At 48.1% G+C, this 27,943-nt stretch overlaps 1 protein-coding gene across 1 annotated transcript in view; it reads left to right on the forward strand.

Moving 5' to 3' along the window:
- The first annotated feature begins 318 nt into the window (after positions 1 to 318).
- NYX (nyctalopin) overlaps positions 319 to 27,943 on the forward strand; it is a 76,128-nt gene continuing 48,503 nt past the window's right edge. The window contains exon 1 of the mRNA XM_073566073.1: positions 319 to 383. Within this exon, the coding sequence (XP_073422174.1) occupies positions 319 to 383 (65 nt within the window). The remainder of the gene's footprint in view (positions 384 to 27,943) is intronic.

Below are 27,943 nucleotides of genomic sequence, written 5' to 3' on the forward strand. Positions count from 1 at the left end.
GGGCAGCTGCGCCCCCTACTGCTGTTGTTGACATTCCACAGGTTTCAGACTCGGATCTTATTGAGGAACCTGAAATCATGGATGCACATGAGGAGGCCCTGCCCCAAATGGAGTCTCCCAGCCCAGAGGTGGCAGTTTTGGAAGTTGCTGATGTTGAATGTGAGCTCCCTCATCAGTCTGATGTCTGTGGGGAGGGGGAGTTGGAGAGTATTCTTGGCAATACCCCCAGTGTATCTTGGTTTGCTACTGAGAAGGAGTTGGCCAGTTGTGGAGATCAAGGTGACTTCACTCTTGCGAGGTCCTCTGAGTATGAGGAGCATGGAACTTCCTGTAAGAAGCCCAGAATGGATTGGGCAGACCCTGGTGAAGTTGGTTTACGTCCGGTGAGTAAACGTCGTTACCCTCAGAATGTCTTCTCTCCTGACACCAATGCTTTTTTAGGCATTCCCGCAGACGTAAACAAATTCGAGGAGTTGCAGTTCCAGAAGGAAGACGAAAACGGCTGAAGAAGAAGTGGCGTGTTTGTTGTCATGTAAATAACACAGTCATGTTATGGCTCCCCAAGCTGGTTGGGGCATTGCGACCCTGAATGTCAGGCAAATTAGATCCAAATTCAGGAGGGCAATCGTTCTAGATTATATTAAACAGATGAATGCTCACATCTTTTGTCTTCAGGAATGTGGGATTGTGGACGCTCCAAGCGATAAGGACTGGCCTTACATACAGCTTGTATGGTCTGGCTCATGTGTTAATAGGCATGATGTGTAAGGATATTAATGGGTAACAGGGAGATTAGTTTAGATAGCTACACAGTGGTAGAGGTGGGCAGATGTATAATTGCACATGTCAGCTATAGGGGCTGGCGGGCTACAATTATTAATGTGTATTGTCCATCAGGACACAACAGGAAAAAGGAATGTCTGGCTCTTCTGGAAAAATTAAGTTTGTTTCTTCCGGGCAAAATGCCTACAGTTTTCGTTGGTGACTTTAATTGCATCACAGAAGGGAATTGTGACATAACTGGTAAAAAGTTATCCAATCTTATTTCTTATTTTTCTCTTCTAGATGCTGCTGCTCTGAATTTGGCATCCCACCACCGCCAAACGTACCATGCTGATAGTGGTGGTACTGCATCCAGGATAGATAAAATGTTGTTTTCCAAAAATATGTTGTGTATGAATTTTGAACAAAATGCTGTACCTTTTTCTGATCATGAGTGTTTGAGAGGTGTGTTTAATGTGATTGATGACCGTGTGCAGTGGCGGATTATAATGAGGTCAATTTGGGCAGTTGCCCCGGGCCCAGTGGGGTTAAGGGGCCCACAGCCCAGGCCAGTAAATTGCCCCATTATAATCCGCCACCGCGCAGGGCCGGATTATAGGCAGGGCAGGCGGGGCTTCAGCCCCGGGGCCCCCACCACAAGAGCTTCTAAGGGGGCCCCCACCACATTCCTGCTGGCTGCTGCAATGGCACTCCATCTTCTCCCCACCTAAAAGCGAGTGACCGTGGGGGCGGCATTATGTGCTCTGCTACCAGCAGCATCTACAAGTAGCGTGAACGCTGATGCTGCTGGTAGCGTGCAAAGGCTTGTGATGAGATCACAGGAGGTAAGGTGTCAGGGCCCCCGATCATGTGACCCCTGTCTCCTCCCCTCCTGTGACCTCATCACAGGTCCTGTGCGCACAGCACTGAGCACTGAGAGCAGCCATGTATGTGGAGTGCGGCTCTGCGGGTGGAGGTCGGTGCTGGAGGCCCCATTATTCTCTATGTGGAGTGCGGCTCTGCGGGTGGAGGTCGGTGCTGGAGGCTCCATTATTCTCTATGTGGAGTGCGGCTCTGCGGGTGGAGGTCGGTGCTGGAGGCTCCATTATTCTCTATGTGGAGTGCAGCTCTGCGGGTGGAGGTCGGTGCTGGAGGCTCCATTATTCTCTATGTGGAGTGTGGCTCTGCGGGTGGAGGTCGGTGCTGGAGGCTCCATTATTCTCTATGTGGAGTGTGGCTCTGCGGGTGGAGGTAGGTGCTGGAGGCCCCATTATTCTCTATGTGGAGTGGGGCTCTGCGGGTGGAGGTCGGTGCTGGAGGCTCCATTATTCTCTATGGAGTGTGGCTCTGCGGGTGGAGGTCAGTGCCGGAGGCTCCATTATTCTCTATGTGGAGTGGGGCTCTGCGGGTGGAGGTCGGTGCTGGAGGCTCCATTATTCTCTATGTGGAGTGCGGCTCTCTGGGTGGAGGTCGGTGCTGGAGGCTCCATTATTCTCTATGTGGAGTGTGGCTCTGCGGGTGGAGGTAGGTGCTGGAGGCCCCATTATTCTCTATGTGGAGTGCGGCTCTGCGGGTGGAGGTCGGTGCTGGAGGCTCCATTATTCTCTATGTGGAGTGCGGCTCTGCGGGTGGAGGTAGGTGCTGGAGGCCCCATTATTCTCTATGTGGAGTGCGGCTCTGCGGGTGGAGGTAGGTGCTGGAGGCCCCATTATTCTCTATGTGGAGTGTGGCTCTGCGGGTGGAGGTCAGTGCCGGAGGCTCCATTATTCTCTATGTGGAGTGGGGCTCTGCGGGTGGAGGTCGGTGCTGGAGGCTCCATTATTCTCTATGTGGAGTGCGGCTCTCTGGGTGGAGGTCGGTGCTGGAGGCTCCATTATTCTCTATGTGGAGTGTGGCTCTGCGGGTGGAGGTAGGTGCTGGAGGCCCCATTATTCTCTATGTGGAGTGCGGCTCTGCGGGTGGAGGTCGGTGCTGGAGGCTCCATTATTCTCTATGTGGAGTGCGGCTCTGCGGGTGGAGGTAGGTGCTGGAGGCCCCATTATTCTCTATGTGGAGTGCGGCTCTGCGGGTGGAGGTCGGTGCTGGAGGCTCCATTATTCTCTATGTGGAGTGCGGCTCTCTGGGTGGAGGTCGGTGCTGGAGGCTCCATTATTCTCTATGTGGAGTGTGGCTCTGCGGGTGGAGGTAGGTGCTGGAGGCCCCATTATTCTCTATGTGGAGTGCGGCTCTGCGGGTGGAGGTCGGTGCTGGAGGCTCCATTATTCTCTATGTGGAGTGCGGCTCTGCGGGTGGAGGTAGGTGCTGGAGGCCCCATTATTCTCTATGTGGAGTGCGGCTCTGCGGGTGGAGGTAGGTGCTGGAGGCCCCATTATTCTCTATGTGGAGTGCGGCTCTGCGGGTGGAGGTCGGTGCTGGAGGCCCCATTATTCTCTATGTGGAGTGCGGCTCTGCGGGTGGAGGTCGGTGCTGGAGGCCCCATTATTCTCTATGTGGAGTGTGGCTCTGCGGGTGGAGGTAGGTGCTGGAGGCCCCATTATTCTCTATGTGGAGTGCGGCTCTGCGGGTGGAGGTCGGTGCTGGAGGCTCCATTATTCTCTATGTGGAGTGGGGTTCTGCGGGTGGAGGTCGGTGCTGGAGGCTCCATTATTCTCTATGTGGAGTGCGGGTGGAGGTCGGTGCTGGAGGCTCCATTATTCTCTATGTGGAGTGCGGCTCTGCGGGTGGAGGTCGGTGCTGGAGGCTCCATTATTCTCAATGTGGAGTGCGGCTCTGCGGGTGGAGGTCGGTGCTGGAGGCTCCATTATTCTCAATGTGGAGTGCGGCTCTGCGGGTGGAGGTCGGTGCTGGAGGCTCCATTATTCTCTATGTGGAGTGGGGTTCTGCGGGTGGAGGTCGGTGCTGGAGGCTCCATTATTCTCTATGTGGAGTGCGGGTGGAGGTCGGTGCTGGAGGCCCCATTATTCTCTATGTGGAGTGTGGCTCTGCGGGTGGAGGTCGGTGCTGGAGGCTCCATTATTCTCTATGTGGAGTGCGGCTCTGCGGGTGGAGGTAGGTGCTGGAGGCCCCATTATTCTCTATGTGGAGTGCGGCTCTGCGGGTGGAGGTCGGTGCTGGAGGCTCCATTATTCTCAATGTGGAGTGCGGCTCTGCGGGTGGAGGTCGGTGCTGGAGGCTCCATTATTCTCTATGTGGAGTGCAGCTCTGCGGGTGGAGGTCGGTGCTGGAGGCCCCATTATTCTCTATGTGGAGTGCAGCTCTGCGGGTGGAGGTCGGTGCTGGAGGCTCCATTATTCTCTATGTGGAGTGCGGGTGGAGGTCGGTGCTGGAGGCTCCATTATTCTCTATGTGGAGTGCGGCTCTGCGGGTGGAGGTCGGTGCTGGAGGCCCCATTATTCTCTATGTGGAGTGCGGCTCTGCGGGTGGAGGTCGGTGCTGGAGGCTCCATTATTCTCTATGTGGAGTGCAGCTCTGCGGGTGGAGGTCGGTGCTGGAGGCCCCATTATTCTCTATGTGGAGTGCAGCTCTGCGGGTGGAGGTCGGTGCTGGAGGCTCCATTATTCTCTATGTGGAGTGCGGGTGGAGGTAGGTGCTGGAGGCTCCATTATTCTCTATGTGGAGTGCAGCTCTGCGGGTGGAGGTCGGTGCTGGAGGCTCCATTATTCTCTATGTGGAGTGCGGGTGGAGGTCGGTGCTGGAGGCTCCATTATTCTCTATGTGGAGTGCGGCTCTGCGGGTGGAGGTCGGTGCTGGAGGCCCCATTATTCTCTATGTGGAGTGCAGCGCTGCGGGTGGAGGTCGGTGCTGGAGGCTCCATTATTCTCTATGTGGAGTGCGGCTCTGCGGGTGGAGGTCGGTGCTGGAGGCTCCATTATTCTCTATGTGGAGTGCGGCTCTGCGGGTGGAGGTCGGTGCTGGAGGCTCCATTATTCTCTATGTGGAGTGTGGCTCTGCGGGTGGAGGTCGGTGCCGGAGGCTCCATTATTCTCTATGTGGAGTGCGGCTCTGCGGGTGGAGGTCGGTGCTGGAGGCCCCATTATTCTCTATGTGGAGTGTGGCTCTGCGGGTGGAGGTCGGTGCCGGAGGCTCCATTATCCTCTATGTGGAGTGCGGCTCTGCGGGTGCAGGTCGGTGCTGGAGGCTCCATTATTCTCTATGTGGAGTGTGGGTGGAGGTCGGTGCTGGAGGCTCCATTATCCTCTATGTGGAGTGCAGCTCTGCGGGTGGAGGTAGGTGCTGGAGGCTCCATTATTCTCTATGTGGAGTGCGGCTCTGCGGGTGGAGGTCGGTGCTGGAGGCTCCATTATTCTCTATGTGGAGTGCGGCTCTGCGGGTGGAGGTCGGTGCTGGAGGCTCCATTATTCTCTATGTGGAGTGCGGCTCTGCGGGTGGAGGTCGGTGCTGGAGGCTCCATTATTCTCTATGTGGAGTGCGGCTCTGCGGGTGGAGGTCGGTGCTGGAGGCCCCATTATTCTCTATGTGGAGTGCGGCTCTGCGGGTGGAGGTCGGTGCTGGAGGCTCCATTATTCTCTATGTAGAGTGTGGTTCTGCGGGTGGAGGTAGGTGCTGGAGGCCCCATTATTCTCTATGTGGAGTGCGGCTCTGCGGGTGGAGGTCGGTGCTGGAGGCCCCATTATTCTCTATGTGGAGTGCGGCTCTGCGGGTGGAGGTCGGTGCTGGAGGCTCCATTATTCTCTATGTGGAGTGTGGCTCTGCGGGTGGAGGTAGGTGCTGGAGGCTCCATTATTCTCTATGTGGAGGTCGGATCTGGAGGCTCCATTATTCTCTATGTGGAGTGCGGCTCTGCGGGTGGAGGTCGGTGCTGGAGGCCCCATTATTCTCTATGTGGAGTGCGGCTCTGCAGGTGGAGGTCGGTGCTGGAGGCTCCATTATTCTCTATGTGGAGTGTGGCTCTGCGGGTGGAGGTAGGTGCTGGAGGCTCCATTATTCTCTATGTGGAGGTCGGTGCTGGAGGCCCCATTATTCTCTATGTGGAGTGCGGCTCTGCGGGTGGAGGTCGGTGCTGGAGGCTCCATTCTATATGTGGAGTGTGGCTCTGCGGGTGGAGGTAGGTGCTGGAGGCTCCATTATTCTCTATGTGGAGGTCGGATCTGGAGGCTCCATTATTCTCTATGTGGAGTGCGGCTCTGCGGGTGGAGGTCGGTGCTGGAGGCCCCATTATTCTCTATGTGGAGTGCGGCTCTGCGGGTGGAGGTCGGTGCTGGAGGCTCCATTATTCTCTATGTGGAGTGTGGCTCTGCGGGTGGAGGTCGGTGCTGGAGGCTCCATTATTCTCTATGTGGAGTGCGGGTGGAGGTCGGTGCTGGAGGCTCCATTATTCTCTATGTGGAGTGGGGCTCTGCGGGTGGAGGTCGGTGCTGGAGGCTCCATTATTCTCTATGTGGAGTGCGGCTCTGCAGTTGGAGGTCGGTGCTGGAGGCCCCATTATTCTCTATGTAGAGTGTGGCTCTACGATTCGTGACCCCCGTCACGTGACGAGGGGGGCCCACAGAGTCTGAACTGCCCCGGGCCCTGGCTACCCTTAATCCACCCCTGACCGTGTGTATGGGGGTGGGGTTTGGAAGCTGAATGTAAAATTGTTAGAAGATGAGGATGTGATGAATGAATTAAAAATAAAGTATAAAAAGTGGAAAGTATGTAAGAGGGATTTTGCGTGTGTGCTGGAATGGTGGGACTGGGTTAAGGTGTGTTGCAAAAAATTCTTCAAAAAAATGGGGCTATAAAAAAGTTGTTATTTATAGGAATAGATTTAATGATTTAAATAGGCGTTTAGACTGGTTAAGGAAGTGTGGAGAAAGTGGGATGGATGTGTCTGATCTGCTGGCTGAGACAAAGAATGAATTAAAGCGTGTTATGGATGAAAAAGGAAAATAAATAATCTATCGCACCAAAATAGAACATCTTGAGAAAGATGAAAAGTGCACGAGGTTCTTTTTTAAGAAAATGAATGGAAGAAAGGTTGATATGCATAAAATCCTGGATAGGAACGGTTTGTGTGTGTCAGGTGAGAATGTGATAAAGGAGGTGAATAGGTTCTATGGCAAGTTATATGATAAAAAATGGATTGTTTCTGGTCTTGTTTCAGAAGTGCTGAATGGGTTAGAGAACAAGTTGGATAGTGGAGAATGTGATATTTTGAATGAGGATGTAATTATGGAAGAAGTAGAAAACGTGATGAAGAGTGCTAAAAAGAATAAGACACCAGGTAAAGACGGATTGCTGGTAGACTTCTATGTGAAGGCGTGGGATTTTCTTGGTGCTGATTTGACTGAGATATGTAAGTATATGTGGGAGAGTGGTAAGTTGTGTGAATCAATGAAAGAGGGGGTGGTTGTGCTTGTGCATAAGAAAGGTGAGAGAAAGTGTTTAGAGAATTGGAGACCTATAACATTGCTGAATGCAGATTACAAAATCTATAGCAAATTGTTGGCGAATCGTATGCGTGAGGTGATTGGTAGTGTTGTGGATCAAGTGTGTGCTGTGCCTGGAAGAAGTATGAGTGATAACTTATTGTTATTAAGGGACTTGATTGGAGACTGCATGGGAAGGAAACGGAAGTGTATGGTTCTGTCAATTGATTTTGAGAAAGCGTTTGATAGGGTCTCGCATGTTTTTTTGTTTAAAGTTCTGGAGAGAATGGGATTTCCTCAAAAATTTGTGAATGGGATAATGTCTTTGTATGATTGTGTGTCAAGTGAGTTTCTTGTTAATGGGTGGTTGAGTGAGAAAGTGAATATTAAGTCTGGTGTCCCATGTCCCGTCTTGTTTGTATGTGTGATTGAACCCTTGTTGTGCTTGGTGAGACATGATAAATTGATGCGAGGTTTGTTGGTACCTGGGAGTGGTGGAAAGCATGTGAAAGTTCTTGGATATATGGATGATGTTGTGGCTGTGAGTGAAAGTGTTGCGTCTATGAGTAGGGTTAAGTTGCTTCTGGAGTTTTTCTGTGTTGTATCTGGCTTTAGAGTGAATTGGAATAAATGTAGTTTTAAATGTTTTGGGATGACAGGGTTAAAATGGGAGGGGGTAAAGTGTGAGGAGGGTGCTATCAAAGTGCTGGGAGTATTATTTAATAAGGACTTGGAAGGTAAGGAGAGCTCGGAGGAGTGTGGATTGCGCATAGAGCGTAAGTTAAATTTTTGGCGACTGAGAGACTTGACCTTGAGTGGTAAGATTTTGCTCAAAAGCGGTGATTCTTCCGATTTTGCTTTTTATTGCAACAGTTTTTCCACCGTCGTGTAGGAAAATAAAAAGAGTGGAAAAGTTAATTTTTGCTTTTTTCTGGAGCAGTAAAATAGAGAAACTTAAGAGAGAAAGTCTTTTCAAGGCTTGTCACCATGGTGGCATGGCCTTTCCAAACATTCAGATTTTTCTAGGGCTTCAGTATATCAAAACTGTTGTTATTTTGCTGAATAAAGGAAATAAGGGAGCATATATGGCAAGTTATTCTGCTGATTGGATGTTATATGGCTTATGTTGGAGAAAGAGGGATGCTAGAGTGCCTGTTGCTTTCAAGTGTCCAGTCTGGTATGAGGTGATTGAGAAGTTTGTGAGGAAGCATGATTTACTGAGTGTGCCGATGAATGATTTTAGAATGGCTAAGAATGTGATGAAAATAATACGCAAGAACGATGTGGAATTGCGAGGGAATGAAGTTTCGGTTGCATGGAAGAGTTTGGGAACGCACGGAATGTCTAATATACAAAGGGATATTGTATGGATGTCCTTGCACAATATTTTGCCTGTGCAACAGGTTCAGAAGAGATGAGGTCTGACCAGAACTGATGTGTGCCCGAGGGAAGGATGTGGTGGATGTGAGACTGTGTGGCATACTATGTGGGACTGTGATTACGCGTGCAGTGTGTGGAAGTGTGTTAGGTGGGTTGTGTAAGGCCGGGATCACACACAGCGAGATACGGCCGAGTCTCGCAGGTTAAAACCAAGCTCTGGCGCCGGCACTCTGGACCAGAGCGTGCAGCCGGACAGCAATACATGGAGCTGCACGCTCCGCTCCGGAGTGCCGGCGCCAGAGCTTGGTTTTAACCTGCGAGACTCGGCCGTATCTCGCTGTAGTGTGACGCCGGCCTAAGGAGTTAGCGGGTGTGAGTTTTATTGACTGGCGTGTTGTAATGTTTGGAATTGGTGCATGTGGTCGTGTGAAAAATAGAATCCTATGGTTAATTATGACTTGTGTGATGCAGAGTTTGTGGGATGTGTGGAATTTAGGAATTTTCAAAGAGAATCATGTATTTGTGAATAAGTGTGTCGGGCTGATCCTTTCTAGATTATACTTGATTTATAAATTAGACAGCAAAGGCGGTGGTGGTCCTGATGCAGAGGGTGTCGAAATTTAAAAAATGGCAGCACCTGATCAAATATCAGTGAATTTTAGTGATGTTTATTGATGTATAGGATGTTTTTTGTGTATACCCTTGGTTTGCTATACTAAAATAAATATGAACCATGATGATGAGAGTTGAAACAATGACGTTTAAGCTGATGAGCTTATATTTAGTTGTTTATAACTAACCTGAATTTTTTTTTTTTTTTTTTTTAAAAAAACAAAAAAAAACAAAGAAGAAACACAGTGTCTGCAAATTGAGAGGCTGGTTAGACGTTTATCCTAAGTCATGTAACAAGGCTCGTTAAAGGGTCGACATTGACTTTTAGGATTGCTACTTCCAATAGGTGGCACTAGAATTCTAGTCCTCTTCCTCTGTGAAGAGACAATTTGCATAATTTCTCATTAATGTAAACTCTGCACCCCATCTTGACTGAAGAAACAGAAATGTAGAAATTTTTGCAAATTTATTAAAATAGAAAAACTGAAATATCACATGGTCATAAGTATTCAAACCCTTTCCTCAGACTCTCATATTTAAGTCACACGCTGTCCATTTCCTTGTGATCCTCCTTGAGATGGTTCTACACCTTAATTGGAGTCCAGCTGTGTTTAATTAAACTGATAGGACTTGATTTGTAAAGGCACACACCTGTCTATATAAGACCTCACAGCTCACAGTGCTTGGCAGACCAAATGAGAATCATAAGGTCAAAGGAACTGGCCAAGGAGCTCAGAGACAGAGTTGTGGCAAGGCACAGATCTGGCCAAGGTTACAAAAGAATTTCTGCAGTACTCAAGGTTCCTAAAAGCACAATGGCCTCCATAATCCTGAAATGGAAGAAGTTTTGGACCACCAGACGTCTTCCTAGATCTGTCCGTCCAGCCAAACTGAGCAATCATGGGAGAAGAGCCTTGGTGAGAAAGGTAAAGAAGAACCCCAAGATCACTGTGGCTGAGCTCCACAGATGCAGTAGGGAGATGGGAGAAAGTTCCACAAAGTTAACTATCACTGCAGCCCTCCATGAGTCAGGCCTTTATGGCAGAGTGGCCGGGCAAAAGCCTCTCCTCAGTGCCAGACATATGAAAGCCTGAATAGAGTTTGCTAAAAAACACATGAAAGACTCCCAGACTATGAGAAATAAGATTCTTTGGTCTGATGAGACGAAGATAGAACTTTTTGGTGATAATTCTAGGCAGTATGTGTGGAGAAAACCAGGCACTGCTCATCACCTTCCCAATACAATCCCAACAGTGAAACATGGTGATGCCAGCATCATGCTATGGGGGTGTTTTTCAGCTGCAGTAAAGAGTAAAGCGATATCTTGGATGAAAACCTCTTCCAGAGTGCTCTGGTTCTCAGACTTGGCCGAAGGTGCAACTTTCAACAAGACAATGACCCTAAGCACACAGCTAAAATAACAATGAAGTGGCTTCAGAGCAAATCTGTGACCATTCCACCAATGTTCACAATCCAACCTGACAGAACTGGAGAGGATCTGCAAGAAAGAATGGCAGAGGTTCCAAAGGGGTGAAAAACTTTTTGCCTCATTCCCAAGAAGACTCATGGCTGTACTAGCTCAAAATAGTGCTTCTACTCAATACTGAGCAAAGGGTCTGAATATTCATGACTGATATTTCAGTTTTTCTTTTTTTAATAAATTTGCAAAAATGTCTATATTTCTGTTTTTTTTTCAGCCAAGATGGGGTGAAGAATGTACACTAATGAGAAAATAAAAATGAACTTTTTTGAATTTACCAAATGGCTGCAATGAAAAAAAGAGTGAAAAATTTAAAGGGGTCTGAGTACTTTCTGTAGCCACTGTGGAGATATATATATATATATATATATATATATATATATATATATATATATATACACACAGTACAGACCAAAAGTTTGGACACACCTTCCCATTCAAAGAGTTTTCTTTAGTTTCAAAAGCTCATCAAGAGAATGCCAAGAGTGTGCAAAGCAAAAGGTGGCTACTATGAAGAACCTAGAATATCTATAATAATAAATGCCCTAAGCAACTTCCGGTTGTAACAACTTCCGTCCAGTTGTAACCGGTGACGTCACCGCACACCTCTTTCCATGTTAACCCTCAACACACACACTCCACTCACCTTTCACCATCTCCACTCACTCTTTCACTCCACATACGACCCTTTCTCTCACTCCGTCTCTCATACTCACGCCGTCATCGCCGCTGATCCACGATCCCCGACATCATCTTCCGCCGGCGCCATCCTGGATCCCGACGTCGTCCACGCCGGCGACATGTTCTTGCGGCGACGCCATTTTGGATCGGCGAAATCCCGCGATAGTCAAGATGGCGTCGCCGCAAGAACATGTCGCCGGCGAGGACGACGTCGGGATCCAAAATGGCGTCGGCGAAAACTCGCGAGATTTCGCCGACGCCATTTTGGATCCCGACGTCGTCCACGCCGGCGACATGTTCTTCCGGCGACGCCATCTTGACTATCGCGGGATTTCACGATACTCAAGATGGCGTCGCCGCAAGAACATGTCGCCGGCGTGGACAACGTCTGGATCCAGGATGGCGCCGGCGGAAGAAGATGTCGGGATTCGTGGAGCAGCGGCGATGACGGCGTGAGTATGAGAGACGGAGTGAGAGAAGTGGTCGTATGTGGAGTGAAAGAGTGAGAGGAGTGTGTGTTGAGGAGTGTGTGTGTGTGTGTGTGTGTGTTGAGGGTTAACATGGAAAGAGGTGTGATGCTATCGCATCCTCCCGATGCGATAGCATCGGGCCATAATCTAGTAAGACATATTTTCAGTTGTTGCACACTTTTTTGTTAATTATATCATTCCACATGTGTTAATTCATTGTTTTGATGCCTTCCGAGTGAATCTACAATTTTCATAGTCATGAAAATAAAGAAAACTCTTTGAATGAGAAGGTGTGTCCAAACTTTTGGTCTGACTATATATCTAATATATAAAGCTCAAGTGTGTGTGTGTGTGTGTGTGTGTATGTATGTGTGCATGTCCAGGATTGGCATCTGCACTGTCGCAGCTACAGCCACAAAATTTGGCACAGTCACACGTCTGGACCCCGAGAGTGTCCTAGGTAATGTTGTGAGGCAAAATTTTAACCCTGTGCGTTCTAATTCACCAAACAATTTTGCCCCTATCTACATAATGGGGAAAAAGTGTGTGTGTATCAAGCCCCGCCCCTCATTATGATGTCATAATGGTTGCCATGGCGACGCTGATGTCATCATAGGTTGCAAGCCCCGCCGCTCATTATGATGTCATAATGGTTGACTATGGGATGGAGGATGTGTGATGGGTATATGGGCACTGGACTATGGGATGGAGGATATGTATGATGGGTATATGGGCACGGGACTATGGGATGGCTGATATGTATGATGGGTATATGGTCACGGGACTATGGGATGGAGGATATATATGATGGGTATATGGGCATGGGACTATGAGATGAAGGATGTGTCATGGGTATATGGGCACTCGACTATGGGATGGCGAATATGTATGATGGGTATAGGGGCATGGGACTATGGGATGGAGGATGTGTGATGGGTATATGGGCACTCGACTATGGGATGGAGGATATGTATGATGGGTATATGGGCACGGGCCTATGGGATCGTGGATATGTATGATGGGTAAATGGGCACGGGACTATGGGATGGAGGATAATTATAATTTGCTATAACTAACCACAGTTAGTTACTATGCCCGGGTAGCGCCGGGCTCTTCAGCTAGTATATATATATATATATCACACACACACACACACACACACACACACACACACACACACACACACACACACACACACACACACACACACACACACACACACACACACACAGTGTCTTCTGCTTCTACCTCAAGAATGAAATCTTTGTGTGGGAAAACTCAGCGGCTGCACCAGTGTCTCAATGACACCTTGTGAACATAAAATAAATCCTACTCAAAAACACAAAATTCCTAAAAAGCTTGGAGGTTTTGCCCAGTTTTTGCTTTTTAAACACTGTAATAACTAGTGTTGAGCGACTTTTGGTTTTTTAGGGTCGAGTTTCGTTTCATGAAACCCGACTTTTCCAAAAGTCGGGTCGAGCAAAGTCGGCCGACTATAGGGAAAAGTCGGGGTCGTCCCGAAACACGAAACCCAATGTAAGTCAATGGAGAATTAAAGTCGGCAGTGAGAGGAGGACAGGAAACACACCAACAGTGCCCATTTGAATGCCAAAAGCATAAATTCTTGTTACTGAAGCTTGTCAACCTTAATTAACTTCATAATACTAGTTACGCACTGAAAAATGGGGGTTATTTGGCTACAGTTGTGGGGGGGGGGGCTGGCTCCAGGTTTTCGTGGGCCCAGGGCCAAAGAGTGCCCCTTTAACACATACCACAACTCATGATGCTCCGATACGGCAGAGAAATAGCAGTATAGTACAATGAAAAATACTTCACCTCTTACATCTCATGACTGATATCCATTTTAAATTCTCCAATACCTCCAAAAATGGACAGTATATAACTCCATACAGTATTATGGCCAGCGCTTAGTGCGCTATACAGAGTAATGAGGCCCATATATTTCTCCATACGGAATCATTATTCCCATATAATGTTTCAAACAGTATATGATGAGCTCCACATAATGCTACAGTATATGTTGGTCCCAATGGATGAAGCTCCACTGTCTTATGGGCCCAAATAATGCTCCATATATAATGGGCCCCCATTTCTACTGCTCTAGTGTATAATGGGCCCTGTAAATGCTGCTCCAGTGTCTGATGTCCACCTTTGGAACGCTCCAGTGTATGGTGGGCCCCATATATCATTCACCAGAGTTTAGTGCTCCCCAAAAATTGCTGTCCCAACATTGAAAACAATTGCATAAGTCTCCTTGCTAGGGAATCCCTGCACTACTCTGAACTCCTTGTCGTCCCCATCTTCCATCTCACTGCACTTGGCTGTTTAGGCCCTCCCACCGGCAGAGACACTTTTGCGTACTATGCGGTGCCCTGTGCCATCGCCCATGAGTATGCCCCCCCACCTGCTCAAGGAACCTGCACCTTCCTCTTTGTCACCGTGTAAGGTGGTATAGTATGCGGGAAGGGGAACCTGAGTTTCCTCTGGGTCAGATTCTGGCTGTGTAGAGTGCGAGGAGATTGTAGTGGTCTGGGTCAATGTACCAGCAGCATCATCCAGCAGTGGCTGGGCCTCAGTGCACTTGTGGCGTCCCCAAGAGTACGGTCGCCACTGTGGCATTGCCTTCCTCCTAGGGAGTGTGTTGTCAAGCTTGGGAGCAACGAAGGATCTCTCTAGCAGTGAAACCAACACACAACACATTTCCCACTCCAGGCCAGCAGGGAGACCTCTGAACCTGACTGCTGAGGAGCTGCTCTCTGTGGTCGGGAGGAGGTAAGTTAGGGCACTCTGTGCAGGGAAGGGGAAGTGTGTGGACGTGAGAAGGGGAGCTGGAGGATGAGCAGAGTTAAGGCTCACTCCTAGCTGGAGCGCATGGTCCGGATTCCGGTCTCCGAGTTTGTAGGGACACTGACGTTCCTGCAGCAGAAACCGGGGGAAGTAGCAGCTATAAATGCTCTGTACCCAACTAAGGCTCGGAGGCCCCAGCATCGACGTGTGCGAGGCAGAAGGAAAAGGCTACAGCTGTCTGCCATACAAGTAAAGTCTGAGGAACATCTGTTAGACAGGAGGCGTTTCAGTGAACCACGGTCCTGTGAGTGCTTCCCCCACAAGTGCTAGAAAGGAGACGTTCAGGAAGGTACATGTTGGCGGAGTGTTGGAAGGGAGCTTTCCATTCTGGTCCCGGAGGTTGGCAGAGGTCCTAACCCGGAGGACACAGCACGGAGGCAGGCATCTGTGTAACCTGCAGACTGTGAGTAAAGCTTTGGAACTGCACGCTCTGGTGTCCTACAGTTATTCCAGCACCGCTACATCTGGGTACCAGCACCTACACCGCCTGTGCCTTTCCCCCATCACTACATCTACACTTCCCTGGGACTCCAGCTCCACCTGTGGGGAGCTTCACCATCTTTGCTGCACAACACCATCAGTCACAGAGGATCTGCATGCAGCGTCGGCCTAACATCTATGTTGCCGAACACCACAGGTTGCGTCAAACTATCTATATAAACTCTTTACCTTTATACCACGCCATTTACATGGGCGCCCAGGGCCACCGTCTGGGTCACCGCTGCTGTGACACATCCCACTGACACCGGCCCGGTACCCAGTACCCCACAGCCCTGGGAGGGCGACCCATATGCCGACTGCTGATCGGGCGGCGTTATTCCCACGAACCTCCAAACAGCGTCCCTGAAGGCAAAGTTTTTGGCTTCCGGGGGCAGTATGATTGCAAAGCTGAACCTTAAAGGAATGTCCAAAAGGGCACCACCAGGAGTGGAGCCTGTGGCTTAATTGGACTGCACCCGGGAAACCACTACCATACAAGCTACAGAAAAGATGGACAGATTGCAAGCTTTGTCGATTCTGCGTGTGGTGTGGTATGTCCGTTTGTAGTTGTGCTAGCAATTTCTCAGCTTTATTCCATTAACGACAGAGACTCCGGCATGGCCCCGCGGTACGCGTCAAGCTTACTAGAGGGATACGCGAGACTGTGGCACATGGGATCGAGCAATAACAGGTCTAGCATTCCAGTACATGTCCGGGGCTGCATGCACGCTACACTGAAAGGACCAGCTTTTGTCGCTTACAGGTGCAGATAACCTGCTGAACTCCGTTAGTGATGGTGATCTGGGATTCAGATTATTCCCCGCGAACGATGATTTCCCAGTAGGTTCAGGTCAACCGCAATTCCGGAGTTAGGCCTAACCGTCATTCCTGAAAAAATTACGTGTCCAAACCACAGGTGCTGTAGCTTGCTTAACAGCCGTTCTCAGGCCCAGTATGGATTCAACAACATTGTAGAAAGTTGATAAAGGGTACAGTTTCACCGGATAACACGTATATATGTAGCCTAGTTTACACATTAAAAATATATGTACTATGCGGTGCCCTGTGCCATCGCCCATGAGTATGCCCCCCCACCTGCTCAAGGAACCTGCACCTTCCTCTTTGTCACCGTGTAAGGTGGTATAGTATGCGGGAAGGGGAACCTGAGTTTCCTCTGGGTCAGATTCTGGCTGTGTAGAGTGCGAGGAGATTGTAGTGGTCTGGGTCAATGTACCAGCAGCATCATCCAGCAGTGGCTGGGCCTCAGTGCACTTGTGGCGTCCCCAAGAGTACGTTCGCCACTGTGGCATTGCCTTCCTCCTAGGGAGTGTGTTGTCAAGCTTGGGAGCAACGAAGGATCTCTCTAGCAGTGAAACCAACACACAACACATTTCCCACTCCAGGCCAGCAGGGAGACCTCTGAACCTGACTGCTGAGGAGCTGCTCTCTGTGGTCGGGAGGAGGTAAGTTAGGGCACTCTGTGCAGGGAAGGGGAAGTGTGTGGACGTGAGAAGGGGAGCTGGAGGATGAGCAGAGTTAAGGCTCACTCCTAGCTGTAGCGCATGGTCCGGATTCCGGTCTCCGAGTTTGTAGGGACACTGACGTTCCTGCAGCAGAAACCGGGGGAAGTAGCAGCTATAAATGCTCTGTACCCAACTAAGGCTCGGAGGCCCCAGCATCGACGTGTGCGAGGCAGAAGGAAAAGGCTACAGCTGTCTGCCATACAAGTAAAGTCTGAGGAACATCTGTTAGACAGGAGGCGTTTCAGTGAACCACGGTCCTGTGAGTGCTTCCCCCACAAGTGCTAGAAAGGAGACGTTCAGGAAGGTACATGTTGGCGGAGTGTTGGAAGGGAGCTTTCCATTCTGGTCCCGGAGGTTGGCAGAGGTCCTAACCCGGAGGACACAGCACGGAGGCAGGCATCTGTGTAACCTGCAGACTGTGAGTAAAGCTTTGGAACTGCACGCTCTGGTGTCCTACAGTTATTCCAGCACCGCTACATCTGGGTACCAGCACCTACACCGCCTGTGCCTTTCCCCCATCACTACATCTACACTTCCCTGGGACTCCAGCTCCACCTGTGGGGAGCTTCACCATCTTTGCTGCACAACACCATCAGTCACAGAGGATCTGCATGCAGCGTCGGCCTAACATCTATGTTGCCGAACACCACAGGTTGCATCAAACTATCTATATAAACTCTTTACCTTTATACCACGCCATTTACATGGGCACCCAGGGCCACCGTCTGGGTCACCGCTGCTGTGACACATCCCACTGACACCGGCCCGGTACCCAGTACCCCACAGCCCTGGCAGGGCGACCCATATGCCGACTGCTGATCGGGCGGCGTTATTCCCACGAACCTCCAAACAGCGTCCCTGAAGGCAAAGTTTTTGGCTTCCGGGGGCAGTATGATTGCAAAGCTGAACCTTAAAGGAATGTCCAAAAGGGCACCACCAGGAGTGGAGCCTGTGGCTTAATTGGACTGCACCCGGGAAACCACTACCATACAAGCTACAGAAAAGATGGACAGATTGCAAGCTTTGTCGATTCTGCGTGTGGTGTGGTATGTCCGTTTGTAGTTGTGCTAGCAATTTCTCAGCTTTATTCCATTAACGACAGAGACTCCGGCATGGCCCCGCGGTACGCGTCAAGCTTACTAGAGGGATACGCGAGACTGTGGCACATGGGATCGAGCAATAACAGGTCTAGCATTCCAGTACATGTCCGGGGCTGCATGCACGCTACACTGAAAGGACCAGCTTTTGTCGCTTACAGGTGCAGATAACCTGCTGAACTCCGTTAGTGATGGTGATCTGGGATTCAGATTATTCCCCGCGAACGATGATTTCCCAGTAGGTTCAGGTCAACCGCAATTCCGGAGTTAGGCCTAACCGTCATTCCTGAAAAAATTACGTGTCCAAACCACAGGTGCTGTAGCTTGCTTAACAGCCGTTCTCAGGCCCAGTATGGATTCAACAACATTGTAGAAAGTTGATAAAGGGTACAGTTTCACCGGATAACACGTATATATGTAGCCTAGTTTACACATTAAAAATATATGTCTATAGATCAGGAGGCAGACTCAGATGTTCTCAGGCCCAGTATGGATTTGACCAGAATGTACAAAGTTGAGAAAGGGTACTTTATCACTGGATAGCAGGTATATATAGCATAGTTTAAACATGTAAAATCTCCATGTTCTCAGTATGGATTACACAGCAATCTAAAAAGTGGAAAAAAGGAAATGCATTTGAGGCGTACACAACTATATACTTTTGGTGTTATTTTTAAATCTTTATATATATTTCTGTCTCAGTAATACAGTCCAGCCTCTCCGCAATAGGAAATGAGATGCATACAATTAGTGACATAAAGGCTATTGATTGCAGAAATCTAGGAATTATTATTTATGGGAAAAACTTCCGTCACAATTCTCATAGGCAATGCTGACCCTCAATTAATTTGTGTGTTGAGACAGTGAAAACATTTTTTTGTGAATAAAGTCTTGCTGTATCGCACTTCCGTTGATTCCATCACTGTTACTCATCTCAATCCAATTTTTATCACAGGGAGCGATGTAAACATGGTGCTCACTGGCTATCATGATCTGTCACGTAACTTTGGAGTGCAAAAGACAGAAGCCACAGGCCGTAGGCGATTCTATTTGATTGGCATGAGAGGGCACATTTTGAAATGTGCGCCGGAATGTCACACGTTTGTGAGTAGGAAAACTGTGAAAGCTGATGATAAACCACCACTGCATGTAATTGTGAGTCGATGTCCATAAGAAATGGAAGCCACTGATCATCTGGAGCTAGAGCCCGGGCAGCAGGACAGGGCATAGCTACATCTTAACCATCATCTTTCAGTTCAATCAATTTGTAGTGACAGTCCCAGTGAAGGATTTGACATCCCAGACTACACAGCGGAGGAGCAGGGAGAGGTAAACATTGCAAATGCTGGGGCCCTGCCCAAGCAAGGGGGGCACACTCGTGGGCGTCGGTACTGGCACTGGGCCCCTCATAGTACGGCGGTGTGTCTGACGGCGGGTGTGCACCACCACTGTCAGAGACACTTGATTGCACTATGAGGGACCCTATGCCTGTGTCCGCGCCCAAGAGTCGACCTACTCACCTGTCCAGGGCAACAGCACTCGCACGGTTTTGTGCGCTAGGTGGTGACCCCGGCCATGGGGGGGGCCCGCCCACTTAGGGAGGTTTACAAAGTGGCATATGTAAATGTGGGTCATTCAGCTGCTGCAAAAGGCGAAATAGGTCAAGTTCGCGGAATAGGAGGAGGACCAAAGCAAGCCATTTTTCTGGCAACCTATGTGTCATCAAGGGAAGGTGGGACAAAATCCTTGGAAACCCATGCATGGTTCATTTTAATGAAGGTTAGATCATCCACATTTTGGGTTGACAGACGGGTCCTTTTTTCTGTCAGGATTGATCCAGCTGCACTGAAGACTCTTTCCGATAGCACACTTGCAGCTGGGCAAGCGAGCTCCTGTAAGGCATATTGTGCCAATTCAGGCCAGGTGTCCAGTTTAGCGGCCCAATAGTCAAAGGGGAATGACCTGTGCAGGAGAACATCGATATGGGAGGAAAAGTAGTTGTTAACCATAGTTGACAACTGCTGTCTCCTGTCACTTTCCATCGATGCAGTATTACCAGTTGTGTGAGCGGTCCGTGAAAACTCAGTCCACAACATTGTCATGAAACCCCTGTCTCCAACGCCACTTCTGCTGTGTGCACCACGAACACCTCTGCCAAGCTGCCCCCGGCTCGTACGGCTCGTGTGAGAACCATCACCGCTGCTGTGTGCTAGGAATGCCTCAACCAACCGGTTAACCAGAGTTGCTTGTTTAGTAGCCAATATTAGGCCAAGGTTCTTCTGTGGCATAATGTTTTGTAATTTGCCTTTATAGCGTGGATCCAGGATGCTGGCCAACCAGTAGTCGTCATCGTTCATCATTTTGGCAATGCGTGGGTCCCTTTTTAGGATCTGCAAGGCATAATCTGACATGTGGGCCAATGTTCCCGGTGTCAATGATGCACTGCGAGTGCTGGGTGGAGGAGCACTTTCTGGCAAATCCACATCCCTCCAGTCACGCACAAACCCTGTACCAGACTTTGCCACGCCAACATTTTCACTTGCCCCACGAGATGCATCCTCCTCCCCTAAGTTATCATCCCCATCATCATCCTCCTCCTCTTCTTCCTCCACCTCGTCCAGGAGAGGTCCCTGAGCAGAAAATGGCTGAATGTCATCAAGGATTCCCTCCACCTCTTCCTCCTCGTCAACATTGGCTGCAGACGCCTGCTCCTTAAGGTGCGTCAAAGTTTGCATGAGCAGACGCATAAGTGGGATGCTCATGCTTAGGATGGCGTCGTCTGCGCTTACCAGCTGTGTGCATTCCTGAAAACACTGAAGGACTTTACAGAGGTCTTTCAGCTTCGACCACTGCACACCTGTCAACTCCATGTCTGCTCTCAAAGTGTCTGGCCGTGTATCCTCCCACAAATGCATTATGGCCTGCCTCTGCTTGCACAGCCGCTCAACCATGTGCAGGGTGGAGTTCCACCTTGTTGCAATGTTGATAATGAGGCGGTGGTTGGGAAGGTGGAGCAATCGCTGCAGCTTCTGCATACGAATGGAGTGTACAGGCGACCGGCAGATGTGCGCGCACAGTCTTCGCACCTTCTGGAGCAGGGCTGTTAACTCCAGATAATTATTGAGGAAGCACTGCACCACCAGGTTCAAGGTGTGAGCCAAGCAAGGTATGTGGCTGAGTTTTGAAAGGGCTATGGCAGCCACAAAATTACGGCCGTTATCACTAACTACCTTGCCTGCCTCAAGATGTACACTGCCCAGCCATGACTCAGTTTGTCGCTGAAAGTACTCGGCCAACACCTCGGCGGTGTGTCTGTCGCCCAAACACATCATCTGCAACACAGCCTGCTGACGCTTTCCACTAGCTGCTCGATAGGGGGACACCTCGTGTGCAACAGTGGCAGCTGCAGATGGAGTGCTCGTACGACTGCGCTCTGTGGACGAGCTTTCGCTTCTGGAGGAGGAGGAGGAGGGTCGAACGCCTACAGCGAACTGTTTCCTATACCGTGGGCTAGGCAGCACTGTCCCACCACCGCTGTCCCCTGTGGACCCTGCATCCACCACATTAACCCAGTGCGCAGTGATGGACATGTAACGGCCCTGGCCATGCATCAGTTGTGAGGTGCACCTTTCCACTCACTGACTGCTTGAGTGCATGGACAATGCGGTCTTTCACATGATGGTGGAGGGCTGGGATGGCTTTGCGAGAGAAGAAGTGGCGACTGGGTAGGTCATAGCGTGGTACTGCATAGGCCATGAGTTCGCGGAAAGCTGCGCTTTCCACCAACCGATAGGGCATCATCTCTAACGAGATTAGTCTGGCAATGTGGGCGTTCAAACCCAGTCTACGCGGATGAGAGACTGAGTACTTTCTTGACCTACTCATAGTGTCTGGGAGGGTGGGCTGGACTTGAGAGCTGCATATGGTGGAAGTAGTAGGAGTAGTGATGGAGTTGGTGTTCTTTCTGAAGGACTAGATTCAGTCTTTCGTTGATATAACAGTGGGATTCCCTGACTGCTGTGGCCTTGCAAGGACACCTCAACATTTGCTGCTGTGCTAACCGGTGGGCTTACAGTGGGGGAAACAATGTCGCGTTGCTGACTACCTTCTTTGTGATCAGTTGCACATGTGGTACTTGAGGTTTGGTGTTGTGTCCACGCTTGCAAGTGCATGCTGGTTAAATGTCTAAGCATGCAGCTGGTATTCAAATTTTTCAGATTTTTCCCTCGGCTAAAGGTCTTTGCGCACTTATTACAGATAACCTTGGCCTGATCATGAGGATTTTGTTCAAAAAAGTGCCACACTGCACTCTTCCTACTTTGGCAGACATTTTGCGGCCTAGCACGCTGTGATATTTTGACCCTCTGGACAAGCTGTCCAGCAACTCTTTTGATTTTTGGAACCTGTCTTTGGAGTGCTCCGGGCCTGCCAGATAACAGCTGTTGCAATGTCGATGTCTGCTGTGGATGCTCCTCCTCCTCATCTGAGCTATTGGAAGCAGCACCCTCTTCCCCCAATGGATGCCAATCTGGGTCAACAACTGGGTCATCCATCACCTCCTCTTCAATGTCATGTTCACCTTCCTCTGTGTCACCGTGTATGGTGGTATAGTGTGCAGGAAGGGGCACCTGAGTCTCATCAGGGTCAGAATCTTGCTCTGTACACTGCGAGGACAATGTAGTGCTCTGAGTGAATGTACCAACAGAATCATCTATCAGTGGCTGTGCATCAGTGCACTCCATGTCAGATTCATCTTGGCCTGGGTAATTCACCATTTCACTTGATAATCCAGGCATGGTATGTGAAAACAGCTCCATGGAGTAATCAGTAGTACGGCCTGCGTCATCCTTCAATCTTGGTTGGAGTGAAGGACACAAGGAAAGGTGTGGTTCATGAACATGAGCCTCCAATGACGACTCAGTGCTTTTATTTTTTACAACTTCAGAAGAGGAGGCGATAGAGCTGTAGGCTGAGTCAGCAATGTAAGACAAAACTTTGTCCTGAAGCTCTGGCTTTAAAAGCGGTTTGCCAACTCGTAGAAAACTAAGCCTTCGAGGCTTTTGCCACTACCATCAGATCCACCAACACCATCATAACCAGCTGCCAACCCCCGCCCAATTCCATGGCCTCTTCCACCAGCCTTCCTCATTTTTGGTAAAAATGTAGACAAGATCCAACAAACTATATAGTAATGTAAAACAAGGTACAAGGTGTCTATAGGACAGGGGAGATTTTGAATTTCTGCACACACTTGTGGACACTGGACACTTTTGGATTGTGTGAGGCCCACTGAATATCACAGTGCTATATCACAGGCTCGATGTCGCAAGTGTGAAAATTGTCACTAGAGGATAATGGAGATTTTGAATTTCAGCACACACTTGCGGACACTGGACACTTTTGGATTGTGTGAGGCCCAGTGAATATCACAGCGCTATGTCACAGGCAGAAATTGGCTAGTGTATGACAAACTACAAGGTGTATATAGAATTGGGCAGAATAGGAATCTCCCTAGAGTGTAGGTCTGTAAGAACGGAATAAGTCCTCGACTTATCCTTACAGAGCGACACACAGATAGCTTCACTGTGGCCGTGATAACAGCCGTTACACGGTACTGAGAGAGGAGCGTGCACGTACACGGCTGTCCAGTGTACGTAAAATTGTCAAGCTTCGTGTTTTTTTAAGTATACGGACTGACACACGCTGTCTCTCTATAGTTTTGAATGTGATCAAACAGCAAATATATTTAGCTGCTTGAAAACTAGACAAAACTAGAAGGTGCAGGTCTGTAAGAACGGAACATGTCCTCGACTTATCCTTACAGAGTGACACACAGCTTCACTGTGGCTGTGATAAAAGCCGTTACACGGTACTGTGTGAGGAGTGTGCACCGCTGTATGGTGTGAAAAAAATGCACGCTCAGTACCTCACCAGGACAAAAAAAAAAAAAAAAAATTGGGATTGCTTTTAAAAAAGCAGTTTGCAGAGCAGTGGGTAAACAGCAATGCAGCCGTCAGGAAGCCTTAGAAGGCAGCCTAACAACCAACACCGCTGATCCAGCAAAATATAGCCTCCACTTGCACTGCACACACAGTGACTGGTGTGTTGTACAGGCAAAATCGCTAGCAGCAGAAGCAGTTTTTGGTGTCTTCTTCCCTGCCTAACGCTCTCCCTATTCTGAGATCAGCATGAGTAACATGGCGGTCGGAGTGTACGCCCTTTTATACCCCCTGTGACGCCCACCAAAGCAAGCCAATCACTTGCATGCCCTTCTGAAAGATGGTGGTGACCCCTGCCTATGTCATCACGTTGCCCACAGTGTCCGTGGATCCTGATTGGCTGAAAAAGAGCGCACAACAAACTTTTGAAACGCGACTTTGGCGCTTAAGTCCCCGACCTCGTGGCCGACCTCATCCTAGGGTCGGGTTTCGTTTCATGAAACCCGACTTTGCCAAAAGTCGGCAACTTTTGAAATTTTTCAACCCGTTTCGCTCAACTCTAGTAATAACACTTTGTGTGCTCACAGCCAGCTTCTGCTCCAAAAACTCTAAAAAGGCTCACTGTGCACAAACCTTGGTCTGCGTGCACACAGAGTATTTAAAGGAGTTTTTGGAGGAGAAACTGAGCGAAAAATGAAAGGAAACTCTTCAAATCCTCCTTAAAAAACTTTACCAAGACTTGGAGGTTCTGATTAGTTTCCACTAAAAACAACTTAGAAAAAAAAAGTTTTTTGGGGATAATTTGTGGTGTGTACACTTGAATTGAATGCAGGTGCATTAGATGAGTTTTACAAGAAGAAGCCACATCCGAAAAAATGACTGCCGCCGTTATTCTGATGTGAGACTACCAGCTGATTTGCCGCCACTCTTGTCTCAGCTTTGCCGATGGCGGTTTTCCCCCTAGACTTTGAAGTATATTGACTGCTTCAGTATTTCAAAAAATGTTGGCAAAGGAAAAGACCTCTGGCTTTTTACTGAAGTGGTTTGCTTAGGAAAACCTTGGCAGGTTTTCAGCATTTTAAAGACAACATATGCACATACCCTAAAGCCCCCTTCACGCATAGCGAGATCGCTAGCGATATCGCTAAAGCGTCACCGATTTTATGACGCAACAGCAATATCGCTAGTGCTCTCGCTACATGTGACACTTACCTCCGACCGGCCCCCCCCCCGCTGGCTATTGTTGATCGCGCGAGATCGTCCTGGTCCATTTCTCGTTATCGGCTTCCTGCTGGCGCCGACGAGCGACTCCATGGACGCGGGAGGAAATCGTCATCAGAGCTGCCGTCTGACAGGTAAGTAACGACCGCCAACCGCTGTTGCATCGCTGGTGAGATCTGCCTGTTTGTCAGCTCACTAGCGACCATTTAGCGATGCACCAGCGATCCTGACCGGGTCGTATCGTTGTCGGGATCGCTGGTGCATCGCTAAATGTAACGGGACCTTAAGGCTGTGCACACAGCATATTTTCAGGTGGTTACCACCTAGAATTCATCTATAAAAACTCCATTGTCATTTTCCTGAAGTGACTTCACCTAGATACTAAGTTGGTTGCTTCGCAGAAATGCCAAATTTTTGAGAAGCTTTGAATTTTTGAGGAGGACTTGGAGAATTTTTGTTCAGTTTCTGCTCCAATAAATCCTCAACAGAAAGCACAGTGTGCACAAACCCTTTTGGTCACACATCTTAAAAATGGTGGCGTATCCATTGAGATTTTCAAGGCAAAGATGCTTTGAGAAAATGGTCTTTTTCCTGAAGCATCCTATCCAGATCCCTTACTATTCGCAGCTGTCTTTCATTGGTTAAATGCAAATGCATTATGTTGATTCTTGTGTTTTTGCTGTTACTGACCCTGCACACAGTGAAAACAGTTTTGTCTGATACATAAAAATAATTGTTATAGTGGAACAGGGAACAGATTTTAAAACATAATTCAGCAGTCATTTGTGATGATAAAAAAAGTGTCAAAAACAAAAATGTATTTCCTGTTTTTCTCATCAATACTGCTTAATATTGGCAAAAATAAAATAAAAAGACTATGCAAACAGCATAAAAATTAGGCCTATAAAACTGGAAAAAAAAAGCATGTAAAAATGATTTGAATATTCAAGCAAGAAAACTTTTTACAGCTCTTTACACTGGAGAATGCACAAATGTGAACACGTCGGTCAGACAATGTTCACACCACCCATTAACTAAGATATAACAAGAGAACATAGAATGGCAGATTTGCAAAAATTAGCAAAAATTCTCTGCAGCCAAAAATATGGCAATAATCAGCAAGTGTTGAATAACAAATACAGGGTTTTTAGTCGATAAGTTTTTTTTGCAAAAAAATTTATACCAAGCTGCCTCACCAACGTCAAGGTAACCCGTGTCGAAGCAGTCCCTATCTAATGTATTTAATATCTGAACAGTGTCTTGACATGAACAGGATTCAGACAGGCTGCTCCACAGTGTGGGCTTATGGTCTGAGACAGCTCCTTTGTACACCTCACACAGGAGAGGGGTGGGGTCTCCCAAACCATGCTAAGCAAGGAAAAAATAGATTAAAAACACATGTGAAATGCACAAATGTGAACACGTCGGTCAGACAATGTTCATACCACCCTGTTCATGTCAAGACACTGTTCAGATGTTCAGGTATTAAATACGCAAAAAAACGTATCGACTAAATACCCTGTATTTGTTATTCAGCACTTGCTGATTATTGCCATATTTTTGGCTGCAGAGAATTTTTGCAAATTTTTGCAAATCTGCCATTCTATGTTCTCTTGTTATATCTTTACACTGGAGGTATGAAAAAACCATAAAAATGTGTCTGGTCAAAAATGGGGATACAATGGCATGTAAAAGTTTGAGCACCCCTGGTCAAAATTACTGTTATTGTGAACAATTAAGCTGAGAACATAACCTACCAAAAAATTTCCCCACAGGTAAAGTAAAGAGGTGATTTACTCCCAATTAATAGAACACAAAGAAAGATGTAGTCCTCCTCATAAAGGAAATTTGAATAAAGAAAAAATATTTTATTGGTACAAAGCTAAAAACAAGTAAAATTATTTGTGGAGGTCCATTAGACAGAATACAAGAGGAATGACGGCAAGTTGACAACCTATTTAAATGATAGGTATAAAGCCATAACAATCATATACACCTCTATGAACTACCTGGAAGTCGTTTCCTCATGCCAGATTATTGGTGAAATGACTTATATGTATAGATGTTTATCTGTATTTGGCAGGGTTCATGTATCATGTGAACTTGATTTTCTCATTCAGCCATGATGTTATGGCTTTACACCTATCACTTAAATAAGTCACCTTGCTATCATTCTTCTTGCATTCTGTCTAATGGACGGCCACAAATATTTTTATGTGTTTTTATCTTTGTTCCAAAAAATATCTTAGTTTTATTCAAATCTCCTTGGTGAGCAGGATTTACTCTATCTTTCTTTGTGTTCTAATGGTTAGTACCAAGTAGCATCCCTTTTTGCAAGTATCACAGTTTGAAACGCTTTTATAGCCAGCCAAGAGTCTTTCAATTCTTGTTTAAGGGATTTTCATCCATTCTTCATTGGAAAATTCTACCAGTTGTTAGATTCTAGGGTTGTCTTGCATGCACTGCAATTTTGAGGTCTAGCGACAGATTTTCAATAGTGTACAGATCAGGGGACGGTGAGCGCCAATAAAAACCTTCACCTTGCACCTATTGAGGTAGTCTATTGTGGATTTTGACATGTGTTTAGGATCCTTATGCATTTGTAGACGCCATCCTCTATGAAACTTCAACTTTTTAACAGATGGTGTTATGTTTGCATCAAGAATTTGTTGAAATTTCATTGAGTCATTTTTTTCCTATACACCTGAAATGTTCTCTGTGCCATTGGTTTTAACACAACCCCAAAGCATGATTGATCCACCCTCATGCTTAAAGGGAACCTGTCACCATGTTTGGCCAATATGAGATACGGCCATCACCTTTCATTGCTGATATACAGCATTCTATAATGCTGTATATCTGTCCCATACCTGTTCTGTAAGAGAAGAAAAATGACTTTTATTATACTCACCTGTGGGATGGTCTGGTCTGGGGGGTGTCAATTTTCTTGGTCCGGTGCCTCTCATCTTCTTGCGATGCTGCCCTCCTGCTTGCTACGTGTGGATGACACATCCCTGCATCATCCACACAGTCTCCCCGGCATCGCGCCCCTGCGCATGCAT

This window comes from Dendrobates tinctorius, unplaced genomic scaffold (assembly GCF_039654945.1).
Source record: "Dendrobates tinctorius isolate UK_male_01 unplaced genomic scaffold, ASM3965494v1 ptg000016l, whole genome shotgun sequence".
NCBI lineage: Eukaryota > Metazoa > Chordata > Amphibia > Anura > Dendrobatidae > Dendrobates > Dendrobates tinctorius.